Source organism: Camelus dromedarius, chromosome 11, assembly GCF_036321535.1.
Source record: "Camelus dromedarius isolate mCamDro1 chromosome 11, mCamDro1.pat, whole genome shotgun sequence".
Classification (NCBI taxonomy): Eukaryota; Metazoa; Chordata; class Mammalia; order Artiodactyla; family Camelidae; genus Camelus; species Camelus dromedarius.
In genome coordinates this window covers 43,288,780-43,315,087 of record NC_087446.1, presented here as the reverse complement: position 1 = coordinate 43,315,087, position 26,308 = coordinate 43,288,780, and the positions used below count along the sequence as shown (strand labels likewise).

The 26,308-nt window shown below is 39.5% G+C and overlaps 1 protein-coding gene across 7 annotated transcripts in view; it reads left to right on the top strand.

Moving 5' to 3' along the window:
- The window catches only part of HELB (DNA helicase B), a 79,870-nt gene that overhangs the window by 4,643 nt on the left and 48,919 nt on the right, over positions 1 to 26,308 (top strand). For 6 of the 7 annotated variants that reach the window (XM_064491728.1, XM_064491729.1, XM_031462796.2 and 3 more), the window contains exon 1: positions 24,834 to 25,342. In XM_064491728.1, the coding sequence (XP_064347798.1) occupies positions 25,156 to 25,342 (187 nt within the window). In that variant the 5' untranslated portion in view covers positions 24,834 to 25,155. Of the gene's footprint in view, positions 1 to 24,833; positions 25,343 to 26,308 lie in introns of those variants that run through there. The other variant, XM_064491726.1, reaches the window with a different exon arrangement.

Below are 26,308 nucleotides of genomic sequence, written 5' to 3'. Positions count from 1 at the left end.
CTCAGCTTCCTCATTTGTACCATGAGATGAACGATATATATCTTAAGGGCTTATTGTGAGGATTCAGATAACCCAGTAACAGCACAGTTCCTGGCACGAGTAAATGGCAGCGGTCCTGCTGCTGCTAACGGTGATGCTGTTTAAGGGTAACAGCTGCTCAAACCCTGCTGGCTGTCTGTAAGACTCACCCATACATGCTTCCTCCTATCAGTTCAGAGCATTAAGTGTGGACACTTTCGTAGCACACTGGCTCCTCTTCCTCTCCTTGATCACAGCTTCTGAAACTGCTCTGCGCTTTCCACTTCCTCTCATGTCTTCCCTGTCTTTACTTCCTGGCTTGAATAATCTGTCTGGCTCAGTCTTTCTAAGATCTGCAAACTAGAAGAAGCCCATTTTTTTCCCTAGTCTTTTTTGGGGGGTGGGTAGGTAATTAGGTCTATTTATTTAATTATTTAATGGCGGTATTGGGAATTGAACCCAGGACCTCATGCATGCTGAGCATGCGCTGTACCACTTGAGAGATGTCCTCCCCGACCAAAGAAGCCTTTTTTTAAACAGCTTCCGATACTGTGTAAGGCCTAGTGAATACTGACATTCTCTGCATGTTTCTGTGCAGTATTTGTTACAACTCTGTTTATCTCCGCCAGTGTGGGGGACACTATCCAACAGGATAAAGGCGGGTCCTTGCCTACTTCTTTTACCCACCTTAGCCACTGTCCTGTAAGAGCTTATGCCTCACCAAATGAAACCACTGACAATTTCCAGAAAGTAGGAGGCTGCTCCAGCTTCTCCATCTGAATAGCCCATCTCCACCTGTACCCTCCTCTGTGCAGCTGCCCCTGTCTCTCCCCAGCCAGCCCCTTGCCAAATTAGGCATTTCCACTTTGCCTGTCCCACAGCTCTGATCGATCTTTTCTATAAGTGTTTGCCTCTCAGCATTTTTCAGTCGTGTTTTTGTCCCTAGAGCCTAGCACAATGCCTGGCACACAGGTGATCTTCAGCATCTAGTCAGGGATAGAGATGAAAAAAGTTGGAGAACTGCTTCATCAAAATTCCACTAGAGGTCACTTTCTCTACATTTTAGGAAGAAACACTGTAGGCACTTAGTAAATCAATTCTTCATGAAAAATTCAGCTATGTGTTTAAATTTTTAAAGTCATTTGTTGTTTATTTAATGGAAACTGAAATTCTGCCGTGTTGTACAAGCCTTGAAGCACTGTGTGGTCGCCAGCTCTTTCTGATCCTACGGATAATGTCAATATTCATGTTTGTGTAAAAAACAAAATTGCACATGGCATTTAATTTTACACATTAAGAATTCAGATCACTGAATAAATTATGAAAGTTGATTCCATATTTTTTGGTTAATATCCTTGGATAAGGTTAACATTTATTTAGTTCATTTCAAATATGTTTTTTAAAGATTATCCCAAAGGCTTCTTCTTCTAAACCTTTATTTCTTTACCACACTTATTCTCATTCAACCTCAGTTGCAAGACTAATGATATATTCCTACTGATTATCTTGATCTACCTCATACCACAGAGATCTTAAGAAGGGAAGCTAAAGGAGGAGAAACGGATTTTACTGGCAATTAATAGCCACTTAAATACAGTGCAGATACACCTAGCATAGATATAATGCTTTAATATTTTAGTTACTCTTTCAAACATAGTATGTTTGACTGCCCTCCAAAGCAGCCATGGCTTCAAGATTCTATTCTTAAGGGAAAATACTGTTCTTAGCAACACTGAAAGCATAGAAGCACAGCTGGTGGTCAGACATTGAGTTTGTACTGGCTGTCAGCCTTCTCGGACACAGAAGCATCAACAGATAATTGAATACCAAGAGATAAGTACATGGACAGTACCTGCAGCAAGCGCATGGGAGCGCAGGGGAGGAGTTAGCTGAAGGACACGTTCTTGATCGAAAGGGTTGTGAGGAGTCTTTCCGGTCTGCTTGGGGAAAGTTTATGAAAAGTCTCCATCCCATAGCAGAAGTTTCCCTCTCTGTGACTGCATAGAGGTGTGGGCCTTTTCTCCATAGTATGTCAGGGAAACTTGACGTAAACTGAGCATGTGTGAAAGCATATTTCATAGGGTTTTGGTATCGGGAATGGTCACACCACTTTGGAAAACCCTCAGCATTCAGTGAGCTGGAGGAAGGCCTTGCTTCTTCCACGTGCCTCTTTGCTGGTCCCTGAGCTGATTCTGGAAAGAATTCCTGGACTACCCTGGCCTACGTGAGCACCTCTTACCAGCTCTACTCTGAATCATGAAAGCATGTATTTTCTTTTTCTTTTTTTAATTGAAGTGTGGTTAGTTACAATGTGTCAATTTCTGGTGTACAGCACAATGTCCCAGTCATGCATATACATACATATATTCCATATATTCATCTTCATTAAAGATTATTACAAGTTACCAGAGTTCTCAGTGCTATACAGAAGAAATTTTTTAAAAGTTATAGTGGCTAACATTTGCAAATCTCAAACTCCCAAATTGATCCATTCCCACCCCCTTTCTCTCAGTAACCATAGATTGTTTACTATGTATGCTAGTCTGTTTCTGTTTTGTAGGTGAGTTCATAGTGTCCTTTTGTTCCTTTTTTTTTTTTTTTAGATTCCACATATGAGTGATAGCATATGGTATTTTTCTTTCTCTTTCAGGCTTCACTTAGAATGATGATCTCCAGGTCTATCCATGTTGCTGCAAATGGCATTATTTTATTCCTTTTTATGGCTGAGTAGTATTCCATTGTATAAATATACCACAACTCTGGTCTTGAAGAGATTTTTTTTTAAAAGATGATGTGTTCCTGTGTAGAATGTGCACCCCTGATAATTTTGTTGTGAGGTCTGTTTTTAGTATGGATGGTTTCCACATCTTTCATGTGTGTTGGCTGTTAAACCTTTGATTGGGGGTGTTGTGACCAGAGCCTTGCCCTGGTTGTTGAGTGGGACCTTCTTTATGTTCGGTTGTCACAGCCCTGACTGGGACCAGGTCTGTTCCTCTTTTGTTGGAATGGAGGCTTCCAGACCTGTTTCTGATCTGTGGTGCATAGTACACGGTGTTGGAGTGCTTTAAATACTCTGTTTACTTTGCCCTTGTCCCTGGTTTAGCCGTGGGAATGTCAGTGCACTGCTCTGGTGTCCCCTAGGTTCTCTGCCCTCAGACCTACCAGTGCAGTTCCGCCAACTTCTGGGTCACACACCTGGATCATGGCACACCATTGGGTCAGCGCCGTCCTCAGCACCAAATGCTGCCCAGAGCATGTATTTTCTCACATGATGGGAAGCCATTTCTGTGTCCTCTGCCTGGAACGTTTTACCTGCCCACAACGGAGTGAACTCTTCTTCTTCTGGACATAAACTGAAGAGTGACTGAGATTTTGTTTCAGTCTTTTCTTCAGAGAAAACCTTGCCTGACCTCTCAGATTAGGTCCAACTTCTGTTTTTAGTCCTCTTTTAGCTCTAAATACTACTCTTTTGCAGCCCTTATCACTATTGCAATTTTGCATTGCTTTTCTGGTGTTCAAGGATGAATTGAGGCATATTAAAAATTGTAAGAGTTTATTCAAGCAAAAGTAGATGAGAAACAGGCAGCCACAAACCCTAAGTGGTTAGGAGAGCTCCACCTACAGGAGGTAGAGAAGACATTTTTACAGAAAAGGTGGAAGCAAATGAGGAAATTGATTGGTTATGGCTTAAAGCTATAAAGTTGGCTGTTTGTGATTGGTTGTCCTTATGTTTCAATTTTATAACCTTGAGGCATTTATAGGTTGGAATTTTATTGACGTATAGTTGATTTACAGTGTTTCAGATGTACAGCAAAGTGATTCAGTTATACATATATATGTAAATCTACTTTGGATTCTTTTTCCTTATAGGTTATTACAAGATATTGAATATAACTTCCCTGTACTCTACAATAGGCTCTTGTTGGTTATGTATTTTATATCTGTTAATCCAAACTCCTAATTTATGCCTCCCTTTAGACTTTGGTTTACTTATGCAGGCCACTCGACATTAGAACCCCCTCAGTCTAATGGCCTCTTGGTTTAGTTAATTTAACAGTAATTATTTGGTTAGTCACTGACTCTCAGACTCAGCTCCAGGAGAGCTCCACTACCCAGCAGTGTCTGGTGTGAAATAAGCGTTCAATAAATATTTGTTGAGTAAATAAATGCACTTCATTTTAATTTGGCTACACAGTCCCAGACTTTTATTTCTAAGACACTGTAAGCCTACACTGTTACCTGTAACTTCCTTTATTAAAGGCTGGAAGGAAATAGAGCAGAATTACTAAACAGAATAGGAAATTTAGACTCAGATATCAGATGTTCCCTTCCTCCCACTGGTCTGACTGGCCAGCCTCCTTGGCCTGGCCAACTGGTAGATATGTTCTCATGTACAGTACATCTTACCTTGCTCCTCTCGCCATGCGTTAAGACCCCAACCCTCTGTCCCCAGCCCCTTCCTCAAACCACTTATCCAGAAAAGTCCCCCAAGGACCCTGCCCTTTTCCACTTGACCTACAACAGTCTTATGTCCTTATGTTTAATATTTCTCATTCTTGCTAGTCTCTGCATTTTGTCTTTGCATAGCCAAGAATTTCCCCAAAGCTGTTCTGTCTCCCAGATGAACTCTGTTGCACTTTTCGAACAGTAATTTTTTTCCTTCCTCCTATTCATACTCTTTTTGATGAGAAAACAGAAGCCCTCCTATCCTAAGTGTTTTCAAAGTTGCATAGCCTTTCACTGATAGATTTCAGATCAGAATTTTTTTTTTCTGAGACTTACTTGAATTCAGTATACTTTTGGTATAAATCTGTCTCATCTTCTAGCCTGGGAGTTCCTTAAGGGTGTGGAATTGTTAGCTGGCTCGGCACAGTGCCTGGAACATAGTAAGATTATGTGCCATGACTGTTGAGTGAACAAGCTTTACCACAATCCCTCAACATTTTTTTTAGACTCAAGCTATCTGGCCTTTCCCTCTGGCGCCAGTGACCAACTGCGACCATTAGAGGGTAGCAGACGTGCAAAAAGCATCCTGGAGGGGGTGGTTGACATGTTGCAACCAAGTCAGTCAGAAACATCAGAAACAGAAATGTTATGGAGTGCAGGGTTGTCAGATTTAGCAAATAAGAGTACAGGACGCTTTGTGAATATTCATGTTAAACAGTATTCTTAGTTCGTGTGAAATGTGAATTATGGTGTGTCCTGTATTTCACTTGGCAACTCTAACAAGTGCCATTGCACATGAACCTGATGCTCAAGACGTGGCCTTGGTCCTTATTCGGAACCTGTTGGAAGGAACTTGATGGGGAAGGTGTTGGTGAGTTTCAGAAATTAAATGCAAGTGCTCATCATACAGGGAACTGGCTAATTCAGGGTCAGCCAATACTAAAGTTTGCCCTGGAGAAGACTCTGGAATGGAACCTGGAGTGATCAGGGTGACAGGCCCTTCCTCTGTCCCTTCTTGCCTATGATGGCAACAGATGGTGACAGTTAAAAGAGGATGTGCAACATCTCAATTTGTGGGCATAGATTGGGTAACAGTTGTTCGGCCCCACACAGTGACGGTTGTAACTTGTATCGCCCTCCCTCCTTGATTTTGTGGTCTGTCAACTTGCATCACAATCCAATTCTCTTATTCCAGAATCTGCCATTTTTCACGTATTTTTTCCTATAACATTTCTTCTCCTCTAAGGCTCATTTTCTTTTTAGAGATCTCCTGAAATTTCACTTAAGTGTACCTTTCTCTAATTAAATGGAGACATCCATTCTTTTTTATTTATTTAAGTACAGTTGGTTACAGTATGTCAACTTCTGATGTACAGCACAATGTCCCAGTCATGCATATATGTATATGTATTCATTTTCATATTCTTTTTCTTTAAAGGTTATTACAAGGTATTGAACATACTTTCCTGTGCTGTACAGAAGAAGCTTTTTAAAAAATCTATTTTTATATATAATGGCTAACATTTGTAATTCTCAAATTCCCAAATCTATCCCTTCCCACCCCCTTTCTCCTAGTAAACATAAGATTTACTATGTCTAAGAGTCTGCTTCTGTTTTGTAGGTGAGTTCATTAGTGTTCTCTTCTTTCTTTCTTCTTTTTTTTCAGATTCCACATATGAGTGATATCATATGGTATTGTTCTTTCTCTTTCTGGCTTACTTCACTTAGAATGATGATCTCCAGGTCCATCCATGTTGCTTCTAATGGCATTATTTTATTCTTTTTTTACGGCTGATTAGTATCCCATTGTATAAATATACCACAACTACTTTATCCAGTCATTTGTTAATATACATATAGGTTGCTTCCATGTCTTGGCTATTGTATATAGTGCTGCTGTGAACATTGGGGTGCATGTATCTTTTCAAATTAGCATTCCCTCTGGATATATGCCCTGAAGTGGTTTTGTTGGATCATATGGTAAGTCCATTTTTAGTTTTTTGAGGAATCTCCATACTGTTTTTCTTAATGGCTTCACCAAACTACATTTCCACCAACAGTGTAGGAGGGTTCCCCTTTCTCCACACCCTCTCCAGCATTTATCATTTGTGGACTTTTGAATGATGGCCATTCTGACTGGTGTGAGGTGATACCTCATTGTAGTTTTAATTTGCATTTCTCTGATAATTAGTGATATTGAGCATTTTTTCATGTACCTATTGGCCATTTGTATGTCTTCATTGGAGAATTGCTTGTTTAGGTCTTCTGCCCATTTTTGGATTTGTTTTTTGTTGTTATTAAGTTGTATGAGCTGTTTATATATTCTGGAAATTAAGCCTTTGTCAGTAGCATCATTTGCAAGTATTTTCTCCCATTCTGTAGGTTTATCATTTTGTTTTGCTTATGATTTCCTTCGCTGTGCAAAAGCTTATAAGTTTGATTAGGACCCATTTGTTTATTTTTGCTCTTATTTCTATTGTCTGGGTATACTGCCTTAGGAGACCATTGCTAAGATTTAGAGACATCCATTCTTAATTCAATTGATAAACATGAACATTGAATAATTTGAAACACACATTCATTTCAGTACACATTTATTGAGGGCCTACTACGTAGGAGAACAGCTTCAGCCCTAAAAATCTCATAATATAAAGGAATAAAACATTAGAAACCAGAGGGGAGAGCCTTCCTCTGAGAAGGGATTGAGCCAGGTTGCCAGAGAACAGCAACCCTTTGTAAATCACTTTTCTCATATTCCTATGAATTTACTTTTGGAAGTAACCTAAGAATAATAGAATTCATGAGTATGTTACAGTTGATCTATGAAATTGGGTAAGTTAACAGTAGGGTCTTCTTTTAAGTTCCTTTCTCAGAGAGCAGTTGTTTGCTTCTTTTGATGTAGGATGAAGTGATAAAATCTCAGTTATTCTGTATGTAGAAGTGATTGAAATACACCCCCCTCTCAGCGCACGCACACGCGCCCACACACACACCCACCCACCCCCGCTGCATGGCTTCAGGAAGAACAGGTAGTAGTGCTGACCGGCTGGAGGAGGAGGCTTTTAAGAATCCTAGGATGTTAGTACTTCAAAGCCCTTAGGGATCATTCACTTGGTCCAACCTTCTTACTTACAGATGTGGTACCTGAGGCCCAGAATTTAAAGACTTGTACAGGATCACACACTAAGGTTGTACAAGGGCTGGGATGTGAGCCCAAGATTCCTATGTATGTCTAAGATTAGGTTCAACGGACTAAATACGGTTCTCTGTGATGTTTGGCTAGTAACCATTTTTTGCCTTGGCTTCTTGGTCTTCTAGGTCCTTGGCTTCTGTGACCATTTTCCCTCTGGGCTGTCTCCTCCCTCTCTTGATGCTCCTCCTCAGCCTCCTTTGCTGGTGACTTCCTCTGCTGTAGTCTAAAAAGACATGTTTCTTAGAGTTCACTCTCACCCTCCCTCCCTGCACTGTCGCACCAACTGTCAGTGTTTTGGTTACATTAAAAATTACCACTTTGATTCACAAGTCTTTGTCTTTAGTTCTGTATCTGTATTTACAACTGTCACCTGGAAATCTTTTACCCTGGTGTTTGATAGACACCGCCAACAGTCCCAGACTGAAACCTTATCTTTTCCATCATTTCTCCACAAACTGGGTTCCATGTCTTAGATAGTGACGTCATCATCCATCCCAGCCTCCTTGTCCCTGTCCCCCCTCACTAATTGGTCACGAAGCCCTCTCAGGTCTGCCCCCTTCACACCTCTGTGAGGTCATCACGTTTTCTGCATCTGCACAACCCCAGCCTTAGTTTAGACCAGGAGTTACGGGGTCACATGCCTACAGGACATAAACAAGTGAGATAGTGCACAGGCCAGTAGTGGGGCAATGAGGGCTGTGACCAGCTGGAGACAACAGGCCTCGTTTATAGGGGACACAACATACTTAGTTTAAGTAGATTCTACCCATGAGGGAAGGCAGGTCCCATATTTACAGGGATTCTCAACTTAAAAGGGGTCCTGCATTTTTTTTTAATGTGAGATATTCTGATTTTTAATTGGAACAAGTAATTTAATTTAAAAAACCCCCAAATATTGGCAGGAAAATAAGATCACTGTTGCCCCCCCTCCCCACACCGTCCCCACCCTGTGCTTTATCCTTCCTCTAGCTCAGGGGATCAGGCAAATACTTGAGTGAAAATGGACAAGGAAATCATACTACACAATCTATTACTGAGTTGTTTGCAGGGTAAATTAAAAAAAAATTGTAATCACTGAATTGTTAGGTTTGCATTTTAGGAAACAAAACGATGGGAACATAATTCAAGAGAAGGTGAGTTCTCCTGCCATTATCCCATAGCTTTAGATAACTGATGTTCACAGCTTCGTTTGTATCCAGCTCCACTGTTCCCATGATCTTCAAGTGGTTATATGGAGTTTTGCTTCTGTTTTTCAAAAAGGTAACAATACACATTACTCGGCAGTGTGCCGCCTTGGCTTAATTATGCAACGTTGCCATCTCTCAGCTTAGTGACTGTATCTAACTTCATTCTTTTGAATAGCTGCACCAGGTTCTTTAATATGATTTACCATAATTAATTCAACCATTTTTCTGTTGATGAGCAGTCAGATTGTTTCCAGCTGCTTTTTAGCCTATGAAAAATGGTGCAATAAGCACCCTTATAAATGGATACGTACACAGTGCTGCTTCTATGCTTTCTATTTCTGTGGGAGCAATTCCCCCCACAACGGAATGGCCATATTAAAGGATGTGGCTATATATTTTAATAGGCACTATGCCATTATTTTCAAAAGGTTCCAGGAATTCATATTCCCACTAAAGGTCTTTGGCAGAGTGGACAGGGAAAGTCCCATTGAGAGGATGATATATGAACAAAGTCTCAAAAGATGGTAGAGGAGTTAGCCACACAGACCCCTGGGCAAGACGATTCCAGACAGAGGGAACAGACAGTGCAAGGTCCCTAAGGCAGAAGCATGCCTGACGTATTCAAGGCGAGATCAAGTGCATCAAGAAAGAGGCCAGTGTGGCTGAAGCAGTATTGCAGAATGTCTGTGAGATTGATGGGCAGAGCCTGGAGGAACTTACAGGCTTTTGGTTTCATCATGATGGTGATGTGGAGAAACTGTGGGGTTTTAAGCTGAGGCGTAACACAAAAAAACCCCCTGATTTTAAGAGATCACTATGGCTACTGTGTTGGTGAAAAGGCTACAGGGAGCAAGATTGGAAGCAGACCAGTTAGGAGGCATTTGCAGTTAGCATGCCCAGAAACGAGGGCAGAGATGAGAGTAGGATGAAAGCACTGGAGGTGGTGGGAAGTGCCAAGTTCTCTGTATATGTTAAAAGTAGTGTCAATGCAATTTGCTGGGGAAACGAGATATTGGAGACAGAGAGGAGTCAGGGATAAATCCGAAGAGTTTGGCTGAAGCAGCCAAAGGATGAAGTTGCCATCAGCTGAGATGGGGAAGATGGAAGTTGGAACAGATCTGAGGTTGGGAAAAAGATCAAAATTCATATTTGACCATGTTATGTTTTATTTATTTTTTATTGAAGTAGAGTCAGTCACAGTGTGTCAGTTTCTGGTGTACTAGCACAATGTCCCAGTCATGCATATACATACATATATTCATTTTCATATTCTTTTTCATTAAAGGTTATTACAAGATACTGAATATAGTTCTCTGTGCTATACAGAAGAAACTTGTTTTCTTAATCTTTTTTTTAACTTTTTTATTGATTTATAATCATTTTAAAATGTTGTGTCAAATTCCAGTGTTCACAATTTTTCAGTCATTCATGTTTTTAATCTATTTTTATATATAACAGCTAACATTTGCAAATCTCATACTCCTAAATCTATCCCTTCCCACCCCCTTTCCCCGGTAACCATAAAATTGTTTACCATGTCTGCAAATCTGTTTCTGTTTTGTAAATGGGTTCATTAGTGTCCTTTTTTCCTTTTTTTTTTTTCCAGATTCCACTTATGAGTGATACCATACAGCATTTCCCTTTCTCTTTCTGGCTTACTTCACTTAGAATGATGATCTCCAGGTCCATCCATGTTGCTGCAAATGGCATTGTTTTATTCTTTTTTATGGCTGAGTAGTATTCCACTATATAAACATATCACAGCTTCTTTATCCAGTCACATGTTGATGGACATTTAGGTTTCCAAGTGTTGGCTGTTGTAAATAGTGCTGCTATGAACATTGGGATGCATGTATCTTTTCACACTAGGGTTCCCTCTGCATATATGCCCAGAAGTGGTTTTGCTGGATCATATGGTAAGTCTATTTTTAGTTTTTTGAGGAATCTCCATACTGTTTTCCATAATGGCTGCACCAAACTACATTCCCACCAACAGTGTAGGGGGGTTCCCTTTTCTCCATAGCCTCTCCAGCATTTATCATTTGTGGACTTTTGAATGATGGCCATTCTGATTGGTGTGAGGTGATACCTCATTGTAGTTTTAATTTGCATTTCTCTGATAATTAGTGATACTGAGCATTTTTTCATGTACCTATTGGCCATTTGTATGTCTTCATTGGAGAATTGCTTGTTTAGATCTTCTGCCCATTTTTGGATTGGGTTGTTGGTTTTTTTGTTATTAAATTGTATGTGCTGTTTATATATTCTGGAGGTTAAACCTCTGTCAGTAGCATCATTTGCAAATATATTCTCCCACTCTGTGGGTTGTCATTTTGTTTTGCTTATGGGTTACTTCGTTGTGCAAAAGCTTGTAAGTTTAATTAGATCCCATTTGTTGTTTTTGCTCTTATTTCTATTGCCTGGGTAGACTGCCCTAGGAGGACATTGCTAAGATTTATGTCAGAGAATGTTTTCCCTGTTTTCTTCTAGGAGGTTTATCATGTCTTGTCTTATATTTAAATTTTTAAGCCAATTTTGAGTTTATTTTTGTGTATGGAGTGAGGGAGTGTTCTAACTCCATTGATTTACATGCTGCTATCCATTTTTCCCAGCGCCACTTGCTGAAGAGACTGTCTTTTCTCCATTGTATGTTCTTGCCTCCTCTGTTGAGGATTGACAATAGGTCTGTGGATTTATTTCTGGGCTCTGTTCTGTTCCATTGATCTATACGTCTGTTTTTATGCCAATACCGTGCTTTTTTGATGACTGTAGCTCTGCCTAGTATTGTCTGAAGTCTGGGAGGGTTATTCCTTCAGCTTTGTTCTTTTTCTTCAAAATTGTTTTGGCAATTCTTGGTCTTTTGTGATTCCGTAAAAATTTTAGGATTGTTTGTTCTAGTTCTATGAAAAGTGTCCTGGGTAATTTGATAGGGATTGCATTAAATCCATAGATTGCCTTGGGCAGTATTGCCACTTTAACAGTATTGATTTTTCCAATCCAAGAGCATAAGATGTATTTCCACTTCTTTAAGTCATCTTTAATTTCCTTAATCAATGTTTTATAGTTCTCCATGTGTAAGTCTTTCAACTCCTTGTGACCATGTTAAGTTTTAAATATCTATTGGAAACATAAATGGAGGTGCTGTGATTTAAGAATCATAGCACATAGATGACAGTGAGAGACACAGGAGTGAATGAAGGGAGTCTGGACAGAGGAGAGAAGACCAAAGACTGAGTGGTCAGGGAGAACAGGGGAGACCAGCAAGGGTGCTACTCAGAAGCAGCAGCCACAAGAGGGGGTGACCCCCAAAAGGTTGCAGTGTCCTAGAAACCGAAGGATGGAAGTTTATCAAGGCAGAAGGAGAGATCAAGTGCATCAAATAGTGCTGATAAGTCAAGTAAGAAGAGAACGTGGTAGACTGAGTAATGGCACCCCCCCCCGCCCAAAGATGTTTGTATCCTAATCCCAGAACCTTGACTGTGTTCCCTCACATGGCAAAAAAAGACTTTGTGGTTGTAATTTTAAGGATCTTGAAATGGGAAGATTATTCTGGGTTGTCCAGGTGGGCTCAGTGTAATCACAGTTGTCTTTATAAGAGGAGGTAAGAGGGACAGAGGTTGGAGTGATATGACAAGGAAGGAACTGTCCCCTCGAGTCTCCCAAAGGAAATCCATCCTGATGACTCATTTTGAACTTAAGACCTCCAGAACTGTGTGAAAAGAAATTCTTAAGCCACTCGGTTTGCAGTGATCTGTTACAGCAGCATAGGAAATGAATACGCCAACCTTTGGATTTAGCTACATGAAGGTCATTGGTGACTTTGTGTTTTGGGGTTTTTTTCCTTGAAGTATGGTCAGTTTATAATGTTGTATCAATTTCTGATGGACAGCATAATAGTTGTCATATGTATACATACATATATTCATTTTCATATTCTTTTTTTTAATAAAAAATAGCCTCTTTAATGTTAAGTGAGGAAATTGCTTTTTAGGCCAATAAATAATTGAACCCAGAGAGAAACAGAAAGAAATACAGGAAAAATAAAATAGAAACCAAACAAATCAAAACAATACTTCAGTGCTACTACTGTCACCGTTAATAGCAACAGAAAATAGATGCAAATAGCTTCACTGTATATATCTTTACATTCTCCAGTTAAAGCACAATGGCCAGTATATTTGCTTGCCAATTTTACTCTTTAATTTTTCTGAAATTTGAAAATTAAAGAATAGTTAATAGCTTTTTTTCATAGCATACAATTGTGATGAGTAATGTATAAAAGTCACCTAGAGTATATACTAAATTGATTTTTTTTTAAAGTCAATCTGCAAAGTATCCATTTTTAAGAAGTTATTTTAAAAGTTTACTGTTACTATGAATTACTTTTATCATTTGGACATTTATCTGCTAACTAGGTTTATGTCTATTATTTACCATGTTTTTTAAAGAGAAATTAGAATGGGTTTTATTAGCTTTATAATAAAATTTTAGTCTTTTTATTTTATTTTTTATATATATTTTTATTGAAGTAGTCAGTTTACAATGTTGTGTCAATTTCTGATGTACAGCACAATGCTCCAGTCATATAGGAACACACATATATTCGTTTTCATGTTCTTTTTCATTATAGGTTACTAAAAGGTATTGAATATAGTTCCTGTGCTATACAGTAGAAAATTGTTGTTTATTTATTTTATATATATAGTAGTTAGTATCTGTAAATCTTGAACTGCAAATTTATCCCTTCCCACCCCATTTCTCCCGTGGTATCCATAAGTTTGTTTTCTATGTCTGTGAGTCTGTTCCTGTTTTATAAATAAGTTCATTTTGCTTTTTTTTAGATTCCACATATGAGTGATATGATATTCTTCTTTCTCTTTCTGGCTTCACTTAGAATGACAATCTCCAGATCCATCCATGTTGCAGCAAATGGCATTATTTTATTCTTTTTTATGGCTGAGTAGTATTCCATTGTATATATGTACCACAACTTTTTTATATAGTCATCTGTCAATGGACATTTAGGTTTTTTTTCTTTAATAGACTTTATTCTTTTAGAGCAGTTTCAGGTTCACAACAGAATTGAGCAGAAAATGCAGAGTTTGCACATAGCCCTCCCACCCACACAGATATAGTCCCCTACCCTCAACACCCCTCATCAGTGCGGCATATTTGGTACAATTGATGAACCAACATGGGCACATTATTATCAACCAAAATCCATAGTTTACATTAGGGTTCACTCTTGATGTTGTACACTCTATGGGTTTTGACAAATGCATAATGACATGTAGCCACCACTATAGTATCATACAGAATAATTTCATTGCCTTAAAAATCCCTTGTGGTCCATCTATTCATTCCTCCCTCCTTCCCTCTCCCCCAAACCCTGTGCCTTTTCTGGAATGTCATTTGGTTGGAATTGTACAGTTTGTAGCCTTTTCAGTCTGGCTTCTTTCATTTAGTAATATGTCTTTTAATTAAGTTTCTTCTATATCTTTCATGGCTTGATCTTTTTTTTTTTTTACTGCATATATATTTTATAATTTACATATATGTACTGTTCATTGTTTCTGAGAACGTTTAGAGCTTTAGCTTTCTAAACTTACATAATTATCAAAGGAATAAAGCCAACCACAAAATAAGAATTAACTCAAAAAGATACATACACCCTGCTATTAACAGCAACATTATTTATCATTGCCAAGATATGGAAGCATCCTGAATGCACATCAGTAGTTGAATAGATAATGGAGATGCAATGCATGTATCTATCTATCTATCTATCTATCTATCTAGATAGGTGGATAGATAGATAGACAAACAGATAATGGAATGCAACTCACCCATAAAAAAGAAGGCTATTTTGCCATTTGTGGCCCTTCATTCATTTTTTTTGTTTCACTTCAAAAATCAGAACTTTATAACCAACAGAGACATTTCCATTACACCAAAAACAGCAAAATACCTAGAAATAAACTTAACCAAGGAGGTTACCTATACTCTGAAAACTGAAATGACTTAAAGAAATGGATTTCTTCTGCTCTTGGATTGGAAGAATCAACACTATCAAAATGGCTACACCACCCAAAGCAATCCACAGATCCAACACAACCCCTATCAAAATACTCATGACATTGCTCACAGAACTAGAAGAAACAATTCCAAAATTTATAAGGAACCACAAAAAGACCCCAAGTAGCCAAAACAATCTTTTGTGGGTCTCTTCTTCTTCTTCTTTTTCTTTTTTCTCTTTCCTCTTTTTGTCTTTTCTTACGGTTTGATGACTAGAGAAGGGCCTTTAACATTTGCTGTAAAGCTGGTTTGGTGGTGCTGAAATCTTTTAGCTTTTGTTTATCTGTGAAGCTTTTGATTTCTCCATTAAGTCTGAACGAGAGCCTTGCTGGATAGAGTATTCTTGGTTGTAAGTTTCCCCCTTGCATCACTTTAAATATATTGTGCCACTCCCTTCTGGCCTGTAGAGTTTCTACTAAAAAATCAGCTGATAACCTTGTGGGAGTTCCCTTGTATGTTATTCATTGCTTTTCTCTTGGTAGTTTTAATGTTTTCTCCTTATCCTTAATTGTTGTCAGTTTGATGACTGTGTGCCTTGGTGTGTTCCTCTTTGGACTGATTTTGTGTGGTACTTTCTGATCTTCCAGGACCTGGGTGACTGTTTCCTTTCCCAAGTTGGGTAAGTTTTCGGTTATTATCTCTCTAAAAGTTTTCTCAGGTCCTTTCTCTGTCTCTTCTCTTCCTGGGACCCCTATAATGCGAATATTAGAGCGCTTCATGTTGTCCCAGAGTTCTCTTAAACTATCCTCATTTCTTTTTATTCTTTTTTCTGTTCTGAAGTAGTGATTTCCACTAATCTGTCTTCTAGCTCACTGATCCATTCCTCTGCATTTAGTCTGTTCTTGGTTCCTTCTAGTGTGTTATTCATTTCAGTGATTTTATTCTTCAACTCTGGGATTTTATTCTTCAACTCTGTTTGGGTATTTTCCAACTCTTTGCTAAAAACTTCACTCTGTGCATCTGTACTCCTCTTGAGTTCTCTGAACATCTTGGCCATCATTACTTTAAACTCTTTCTCAGATAAATTACCTATCTTCTCACTTATTTCTTCTGGGATTTTATCTTGTACCCTGGGAGATACTCCTTTGCTGCCTCATATCGTCTATCTTTCTGTGTGTTTGTGGATTCCTTCCACAGGCTTTGGGATTGTTGTTTTCTTTTTTCTAGTATCTGCCCCGGTGGATGAGGCTGTACTAGAGGCTTATGCAGGCTTCCTGGCAGGAGAAGCTTTCCCACCCTGTACGTTGTTTGGCCTGAGGCTTCCCTATAGGCTGTTGGGTGGGGCTGGGTCTTGGTGCTAATGATCCAATCAAGATGTCAGCCTCCAGGAAAGCTCATGTAGATTAACACTCCCGGAATGTCCACCACCAGCTTTTATGTCCCCTGAGTGAGCTGCTGCCGTCCCCCACATCCCCAGGAGACCCTCCAAATCTAGCAGGCAGATCTGGCTGAGGTTCCTATGAAATCACTGCCTCTGCCCTTGGACCTGGTGCACGTGAGTTTCCGTGTATGCTTCTCAAGTGAATGGAGTCTCCATTTCCCCCAGTACCGGGAGGCTCCCAGAGCCAAGCGCCCCTGGCCTTCAAAACCAGTTGTCCTGGGGTCTCCTCCCAATGCCAGGACCCGAGCTGCAGAGCCTGACGTGGGGCTTAGAGCTCTCACTCCTGTGGGAGGGCCTCTGTGACTTAACAAATCTTTAGCTTGTGGGTTGCCTCCCCAGGGGTATGGGGCCCAGTGATACCACAAGCACGCCCCTCCTACCATCCTGCTGTGGTTCCCTCTTGATGTTTCCAGTTGCAGAAGATCTTTTTTGCTAGGTTCCAGTCTTTTTTCAATGGTTGTTTAGCATTCAGTTGTGGTTTTGTTGTAGTCGTGAGGAGGGGCGATCTCGTGGTCCTACCACTCTGCCATCTTGACCGGAACTCCACCCATTTAGGTTGTTTCCATGTCTTGGCTTTTGTATATAGTGCTGCTGTGAACATTGGGGTGCATGTATCTTTTTGAATTAAAGTTCCCTTTGGATATATGCCAGGAGTGGGATTGCTGGATCATATTGTAAGTCTGTTTTTAGTTTTTTGAGGAATCTCTATACTGTTTTCCATAATGGCTTCATCATTGGTGACTTTGGACCAGAGGAATTTCAGGGGAAATGATGAGGGTAGAAGGCTGATTGAAGTGCGTTAACAAAGGCCAGGAGAATAGGGATATCATTAGGGTACACAGGACCTTTGTGCAAATCAGGAAAAGAAGCCTTCCTCAAGCTGGTCAGTTGGAAATGATGGTGCCTCTGGGTTGATCAGTGTTCCTTCCTCAAGGATGACGAAATCTTGTGCCAAGCTTCCCACTTGGCAGGCAAAGAAGGGACTAGATTTCAGCCTTTACCCAAGCCTCCTCTACCAAATGCCTTTGTGTAGAGCACAGCGTGAATTAAAGGCCAGATCAGTCCTGGAAGAGAGGAACAGGGGATAAATAAATATAGACAAGCTTCAGGAGAGCAGAGAAATGGCATGGTTGCTTGACTGGGGACAAGTGAGAACAAAGAAAGGATTTTTAAAGATGGCACATTTGTACACTGATGGGCATAATTCAATAGAGAGAGAGAGAGAGTGAGAAATGAATGATATAGGAGGGAGGTAATGTTCCTGAGTAGATGAGGTGTGATAGGATCTAAATCTACAATGGAGAAATTCATATTTGATAACATCAATAAGAAAGAACAGGGTGCAAAGTAAGACAGTAAAATATTGATAATATTAATAGTATGTTTGTACATATGAAGACAATGGACACAAAAGGAGAGGAAGTGGAGGTTGGAGGCTAACCATAAGGAAGCTGTGATGCATTAGGTGAAAAGGTGAAATATGGTGTTGGTATGACTCAGACTTGGTCAAGCAGGGCTCCTAACAAGGGCTCCAGGCATCAAGGAGGTCTCATTCTTTGAATTGACTTCCTCAGTTCTTTTTAGACCCTCTCTGGTACTTACCTACCAGGAGTCTGGATTCCTGGTTAGAGAATTTTGGAACTAGATGTCAGCTGTTTGTGCGTACGTCTTTTGGCTTCTTTAAATCCATGTTGGTACTGCACAATGCTATCATGGTGTTGGAGCTTTCAGAGCTCCTCTGAATCAGGCCCAGAGTGCAGTTTTCCAGTCCTGTATCCTCCAAATCTACATACCTTTATGAAATTATTGAAACTTTTGGCAAGGGCCATTACTGTTTCCATAGATCTCTCACTGTAGTCACCAAACGCAGCCATCCTGTGATCGAGATTGTGTTAGGAAGGGTAGGGTAGGTTCTGATGACTTAACTCCACCCTCTTAGCCGGTTAACACAACAAAATATTCTCATTTATTCAAATAAATAAAGTGACATGTTGCTATCATTTTGTTGGCCCAAGCAAGACAGATGGCCATGACTAAATTCAAATAGGTGGAGAAGTACAGCTCTACTGTGTGCCTAGAGAGAGATGGATGCACAGTCATTCTGCCTGCCTCACACATACATATCCGTTGACTGAATGAAATTGAACACATTTTTTTAATTATAATTTCTGCTATGTGTGTAATCTTCGACCTCTTTGGTAAGCCTCCTATTTTATTCATTTCTTGTCTTAATTCTCCTGTTCCCCTTTCAATCCCAGTTTAACAAACAAAACAAAGTAGTTATTTAAACATTCACCAGGATAAATTAATTCTAAATGTTTTCCCATAACTGCTAAACCATCATTATCATGGCTACATCTTAATTGCATGCTTTACCTTATCACATTAATTAAGCGGGTCACTAAACCTTATTCCCTCCCCACTCTCCCAGTAAAATGCATAGGTTTTACTAATAACTTCACAGGGTGTTAGCTGCCTCGATACCATCTAGGCACACCAAAACGAATGTATTTCCAGTAGAACCAGAAAACACATTCTATGTAACTTTGGGGGAAAAACTTCTACATGAGGAGCAATAGGAATGAGATACTGAAATTCTTTGGTTTGTGCTTCAAGTTAATTGATTTATTTAACCAGCACTGCCTAGATTTCAAGAAGACATAGGAATGAGAGCTTGGTTTATGTGAGAGGAAGAGCCATGTTTTCAAAAGAAAACAGTTGAGCTTCTATTGACAACCTTTACTGGCTTCTCACTGGGGCTCCCAACCCACCTCTCTCTAGAATCAACTCTTTATTTTTTTTTTTTTTTAATTTTTTTTGGGGTAGGGAGGGGGAGGTAATTAGGTTTATTTATTTATTTTAATAGAGGTACTGGGGATTGAACCCAGGACCTCATGCATGCTAAGCATGTGCTCTACCACTGAGCTATACCCTCCTCTCTCTTCCTACCTTTGACTTCAGCTATTGGCCTCTGTCAATTCTGAAATCCCTCTTCTTTCCTGCCTTTTTGCCTGTGACATTGACTTTTTGGAAGATCCAGGTCAGTTGTCTTGCAAAATGTCTCATATGCCAGATCAAGTGTGTGCATATTATGGCCTGTTGCTGTACTTGGGGGAGAAGGAGCAGGAGAAGGGGGAGAGGAATTATGTGGCTTGAAAAGCCTGAAGTGTTTATTATCTGGCCCTTCACAGAAAGAGTTTTCTAACCTTTGTTCTAAATCTTTTTGTTTCCACATAGTAGTATTCAGTTTGTATCTCAGTTCCTTGGATTTTGGGAGAACTGTGCTGTCCAATATGATAGTCACCAGTCACAAGTGCCTGTTTAGCACTTGAAGTATGGCTGGTTCAGACTGAGGTGTGCTAAGGATAAAGTATGCGTCAGATTTCAAAGATTTAGGGTTAAAAAGGAGTGTAAAATATTTCATTAATAATTTTTATATTGATTACCATGTTGAAATAGTAATATTTTGGATATATTAGATTAGATACAATGCATCATTAAACTTAATGTCACCCTTTTTTTTTTTATGTGGATACTAGAAACTTAGGTGCTTCACAGTGTATTTCTATTGGTCTAGACCCTTGATTAAAATCAGATTAAATATTTTTGGCAAGAAGACTTCATAGCTGATCTTATGTACATAATATGTATCACAGCATGAAACACACATCAGTTTGTCTGATTATGAATAACACTAATTTTGATGCATTAATTAGGGGGTGACTGACAAGCATCTCCACTGTAAAGGTACATTTTCCCCTTCACAATTTGTAGTTTCTTCCAAGATCAGACAAGATCGGGCGAGTTCAGGGTAATGTGGCCGTAGACAAAATTTGTAATTTCTTGCAGCCACAGGACTATTGGTTTCCCAATGACTTTTCACATAATAGTTTTAGTATCTTTTGGTGATACTTCCTTGAATTAGTTACTAAGTTGGAGATTGCAAAATGGTGTCTTATATTTTTAGAATTTCTTCTTAAATTTCTTTTATTTTTTATTTTTTTACCAAAACAACTTTTTTATTGAAGTATAGTGATTTACTGTGTTGTGTTAGTTTCAGGTGTACAACAAAGTGATTCATTTATATATATATATATATTCTTTTTCAGTCTTTTCCACGATAGGTTATTACAAGATATTGAATATAGTTCTCTGTGCCATATAGTAGTTCCTTGCTTATGTATTTTATATATAGTAGTATGTATCTGTTAATCCCAAACTCCTACTTTATCCTTCCTCACTTTCCCTTTTGATAACTGTAAGATTGTTTTCTACGTCTGTGAGTATTTCTGGTTTGTAAACAGTTCATTTGTATCACTTTTTTTAGATTTCACATATAAGTGATATCATATGACATTTGTCTTTCTCTGACTTACTTCACCTAGTATTATAATGTCTAGGCCCATCTTTGTTGCTGCAAATGGCATTATTTCATTCTTTTTTTAATGGCTGAGTAAAATTCCATTGTGTGTGTGTGTGTGTATGTGTATACACCACATCTTCTTTATCAGTTCACCTGTGATGGGCATTCCATGTCTTGGCCATTGTAAATAGTGCTGCTGTGAACACTGGGTTGCGTGTATGTTTTCCAATTAGAGTTTTAATCTTTTTCGGTATATGCCCAAAAGTGGGATTGCTGGATCATATGGTAACTATTTTTAGTTTTTTTAAGGAACCTCATACTGCTCTCCGTACCATTTTCTTATTTACTGTCAGTTAAATTTCTCAACTGATATTTTCTTAACTACATTTTTTTCTTCCTTTTCTTAAAAAATTTTTTTTAGTGATGGACACATCAATTTTCATTTACTCAGTGTGTTACAATCAAGTGCAGTCATTATTCTTTTTGATACTCAAATCTCTCTAAATTTGTTTAGTGGGAAGGCCTTCCAGCTGGCTCCTGAACCCTTTTATCATAACCTCGTTAGTTTTTGAGTGCTTCCTTGCCTTCTGATACAGGAAGTCCCAGGTCCAGTGTACTTCCTGTCCCAGAGGTGGAATCCGCCATTTCTTAAGACTCCTCCATTTCTTATAATAAGAAATGGTATCCCTAAACCAAGATCAGGGTGGTAGATGTGATCAGAGTTACTGGGTGACATTGCTTTCAGGCTCTTTCAGTAGACAGAGCTAGAAAATACATTTTAAGAAATTATAAGCTGATATTGATATCTCTAATTCAAATTTAATATTGTTGGAGATTTTCTTCCTTTATTTTATGTTTGAATTTCTTTTCATGTACATTAAAAACCTCCACTTGATAAAACACAAAGACATCTACTTATGTTTTATCCTACAATACATATTGTTTCCAAGTTACAGTATTACAACTAACATTAACTGAGTTGTGCCATAAAGTTTATTACTTTGTATACCGTCTGTCCTCAGAAGGGTATATAGTCAGAGTAACTTAGAATATTTATTCAGAGTATTCCAAAGTAACTTGAAGTAAGTATGTTCCCTGAGAGGTTGTGTTAAACATTTGATAGACAGGTTCATTTGTTCCTGTTTGTGTTCAGTTTTAGGTTTTGCTTTTTGTTTCTTTATCTATTTTTGAATATATGGAACATTCACCTGGTTCAGAAGTCAAAACCGTTATAAAGAATTACTCACAGATCTTGTTTCCATCCCATCTTTTATCCTGCTTCCACTCTGTGTATAGGTAACTATTTTCATTAATTTCTGGTTTATGTGTCCTGTGTTTTTGTTTTTGTAAAACAAAGCACATACACACACATGAATAAAACTATTTGCATTGTTTTATGTCTTGCTTTTTTCTTATTTAACATTATATCCTGGAAAGTCTCCCTATCAGTTCATAAAGGTATTCCTCATTCTTTCTTTTTTTAAATTGCTGGAGAATTCTCCATTGTGTGGATGTACCATAGTTTATTCAGTAAGTCTGTAACTGATGCACATTTCTGCTGTTTCCCATCCTTTGCTACTACAAAAGTTAACACAGTGAATGACCTTATGCCTAAGTTGTCTTGTGTTTGTGGAAATGTAGCTTCAGGGTAGATCCAGGAATCTTATTTTTAGAAACATCCCAGGTGATTCTGATGCACAGCCAGGTTTGAGTATTGTTGCTTACTGTGTATGGTAAAAATGGTATCCAGGAACCTGGAATTGTTAACGTTTAAAAAATGAGGAATCAACAAATACAGAAGCAAAATTCTCACCATCCTGAATCCTTCCCTACACTGCCTAGAATACAATTGAGTTATATGAACAGACACTTAATATCTGGAGTCTTAATGCCCAAATCATCCTGTTGGTAAAAAAGTTATCTTATGTTAGACACATAAGTGGCCCACATTTGGGCAACAGATAGCTTTCAGTTTGAATTCGCTGAGTCAGAAGTAGCCAAGGGGCACCTAGTCCTGGCATCTTATAGGCAGTGTTTTGCACAGGTTTGGAGATAAGATTAGGAGTCATTAGCATATGGCAATGTGATAGGCAAAAGGTGATTTGGAGCAGGATTACAGAGTGAGAAGCTGCTTGGGGTGGGACCCTAGGGAATGCCAGTCCTTAAGAGGCCTGTAGAGGAGCTTAAAGAAACTATAAACAGCTAGAGAGAAAGGAGAAAAACCTGGGAAGACAAGTCATAAAAGCCAGAAAGCAGAGTGTTACAGGAAGAAAATAGTTATCACTGTCAAATACTGTTGAGAAGTGAGGCAAGATAAAGGCAAAAAGGTTATCTACTGGATTTAACTAAGAGACCAGTGGTGAGACATTTGTCAGAGCAGATTCCATATTGTGGTGGAAACAGAAGCCACTTAGAGTGTTAAGGAAGGCACTCAACCTCATATAGATGATCCTTGGAAACAGCAGTGCAACAGAGTATTTCTTTTTCTTTTTTTTAAACATTTTTTATTGCTTTGTAATCATTTTACAATGTGTCAAATTCCAGTGTAGAGCACAATTTTTCAGTTATACATGAACATATATATATTCATTGTCACATTTTTTTCTCTGTGAGCTACCATGAGATCTTGTGTATATTTCTGTGCTTTACAGTATAATCTTGTTTATCTATTCTACAATTTTGAAATCCCTTGTCTATCCCTTCCCACCCTCTGCCCCCTTGGCAACTACAAGTTTGTATTCTATGTCTATGAGTCTATTTCTGTTTTGTATTTATGCTTTGTTTTTGTGTTTTAGATTCCACATATGAGCAATCTCATGTGGTATTTTTCTTTCTCTTTCTGGCTTACTTCACTTAGAATGACATTCTCCAGGGACATCCCTGTTGCTGCAAATGGCATTATGTTGTCAGTTTTTATGGCTGAATAGTATTCCATTGTATAAATATACTACAGCTTCTTTATCCAGTCATCTGTTGATGGACATTTAGGCTGTTTCCATGTCTCGGCTATTGTAAATAGTGCTGCTATGAACATTGGGGTGCAGGTGTCACCCTGAAGTAGGGTTCCTTCTGGATATAAGCCCAGGAGTGGGATTCCTGGGTCATATGGTAAGTCTATTCCTAGTCTTTTGAGGAATCTCCCAGAGTATTTCTAAAAGCAATGAAAGTCAACATTTATTCCTAAAGGAAAAAATTAATTTTAGTATTTTCTCCTATAAGTTAAAAAAAAAAACTTTGGTGGTGGCTGTTATTTCTATGTTAGACTCTAGAATAAGATGCTTTTGGATTTAGCAAACAGCCTATGCTTAGTTATTTTAGGTTTAGTATTGAGTAATTTCATAATAAATAGTGTGAAAGTAGTAATGTAGTAATATATTTTATGGTGTTCTTCAAAAAGTACCATGACTTTCAAACAGTTTCCCCATTCAAATATGAGAACCATGGTCCAGAATAACTTTGTAAACCACTGTCCTCTCTCCTACTGGCCTTCCCCCATTCGCGTCTATACCCTGGGCTGTAAGTAGACGTGCTTTTTTGCCCTGCTTGTGAGCAGGCAGCAGCCCGGCTTAAAGAAGTTTGTGAGTACACAGAACAAATGATGAAGAGGGCTTTGAATGTCATCTAATCCAGCGCTTTCCAAGCCTGGCTGCGCATCAAAATGGACAACTTGGGACATGCGTCAGAAAGAATCCTGGGTCCCTGCCCTAGATCCCCCTACAGTGGGTATGGAATGGGGCCTAGAGAGCTGTACTTGGGATAAAGTGCCTTTGATCATATAAATTGAACTCCTGAAGAACAGAGAGGCCCAAAGCAGTCACGACTAGGTGGGTGTCCGGATTGGAGATTCGCGATTCTGTGCTTTGGGTGGTAGCCAAAGGGCATTTGGGTTGTCGTTTTGGAGGTGCCGGGGAGGGCTTGCTTTTCCCGGCACATTGGATGGGCCTTCCCCCGCGTTTCTTTCTACGCAGGAGACGCCTTGTGTTGGCGATTCTGCAGGTGCCACTTCTGCTGCCCAGTTACCTAGTTTACTCCAGGCACCTGGCGAAGCTTGGAGTAGGGCTGCGGGGCGGAGGCGGGAGGCAGTGTCCTTCTATGGCCCGCCCATTGTCCTCATCCTATCCCCGTCCTGGAGGCTTGGGGCGGGGCTTCGCCGCCGCCCCTCCTTTCCGTGCACGCTGGTTGCGGGGAGGGGAGGCGTTCCGGGAGGCATTCGGGAAGGCTGACGGTCTTTTTTTATTTAAAAACAAAACAAAACAAAACAAAAAAACGTTTTAAGTGCACAGCATTCTAGTTCAGCATCTGTGTACACAAGAGCGTGCTCACCACCACAAGTCTAGTTCCCATCCATTCCCCTACAGTTAACCCTCTTCACCGATTTCGCCCACCCTTCTGGAAGCTGAAGGTCTTAGAGTCTCGGAGCTGATTGGCTGATCCTGACCGTCTACGCCTCCCGGGTTTTCCGGAATTCGGGTTGAACTCAGGAGACTTGAGTATGGCCTCTCTTAGTCAGCCCTTGCGCGAGCTACTGGGACCTCTGCTCCCACCCAAGGACGTGGTGGAGGCGGAAGATGATTATCTGCCGGAGGATGTGGAGGAGGATGAAGACGTTGTGTTTGTGGACGCCGAGGAGCTCTGCAGTGGGGTCATAAAGGCTGGCAGCCTCCCCGGGCGGCTCCGCGGTGAGGAAGCACCCCCGCCCCGGGGTGGGGGGTGGGGTTGGAAATGTGTGGTTTCCTTTAAAGACCTCGTCCTAAGCAAGGCAGGCGCCTCGTCGCTGCAAACAGAGTTCCTCTGGGATGACCCAGAGGTTTGTTCCTGTTTAGAATAAAATAGTAACAACAATAGCAGTAATAGCAGCGACTTGAGCAGATACTGTATGTTAAACTTGTGCTCCACGTGTATCTCATTTAAAGTTCATAGCTTTTTGAGATAGTTTTATAGTCGAGGAAACAATCGATGTCCAACCAGTATTCACACCCAGAATCAGGGCTTTTAACTATTTTCTTGTCTTTCCCGGAGTCGAATATGTGATTATTTTTTGGTTACTTACACATTCACGCATGAGAAATACTTCAAGGCACTGTTGATTCATAAACTTTGTGATCCCTGTTTACCTTTTAAAGTTTCCTGTGCTATGAATTATACCTATTATGTGTACCTTGTGCCTGATATTTAAGAATGTTTGATTGTTCAAACCAGTGCTGTCCAGTAGAATTTTCTGTGACGGCCTTGTTCTGTATTTGCACTGCCCGCTACAATAGCTGCTAGCCATGTGCGGCTTTTGAAGACTGGAAATGTGGCTGGTGCATCTGAGGAGCCAAATTAAAAATTTTAATTTTAATTAATTTAAATTTAAATAGTCACATGTGAATAGCCAGCACAATTTTAAACAGAAAATTTTCAGGTGTTCGTGGAGGGTTTCATTATTTACCCTAAAAGTGTTAGTGACTGGTTACCATGTTCCAAGCAAGGTATGTGTTGCTGGGATACCCTGCAGAGATTAGATGCTGAAGTTGCTGTCTTAATGGAGCTTACGCTCTATGAATTAAACAGACATTCTGTAAGTAATTATACAAGTAACTATAATATTACTTAGTGCTGGAAGGAATAGTAAGTTGTGCTAAGAGAGGATATATTCATGAGAT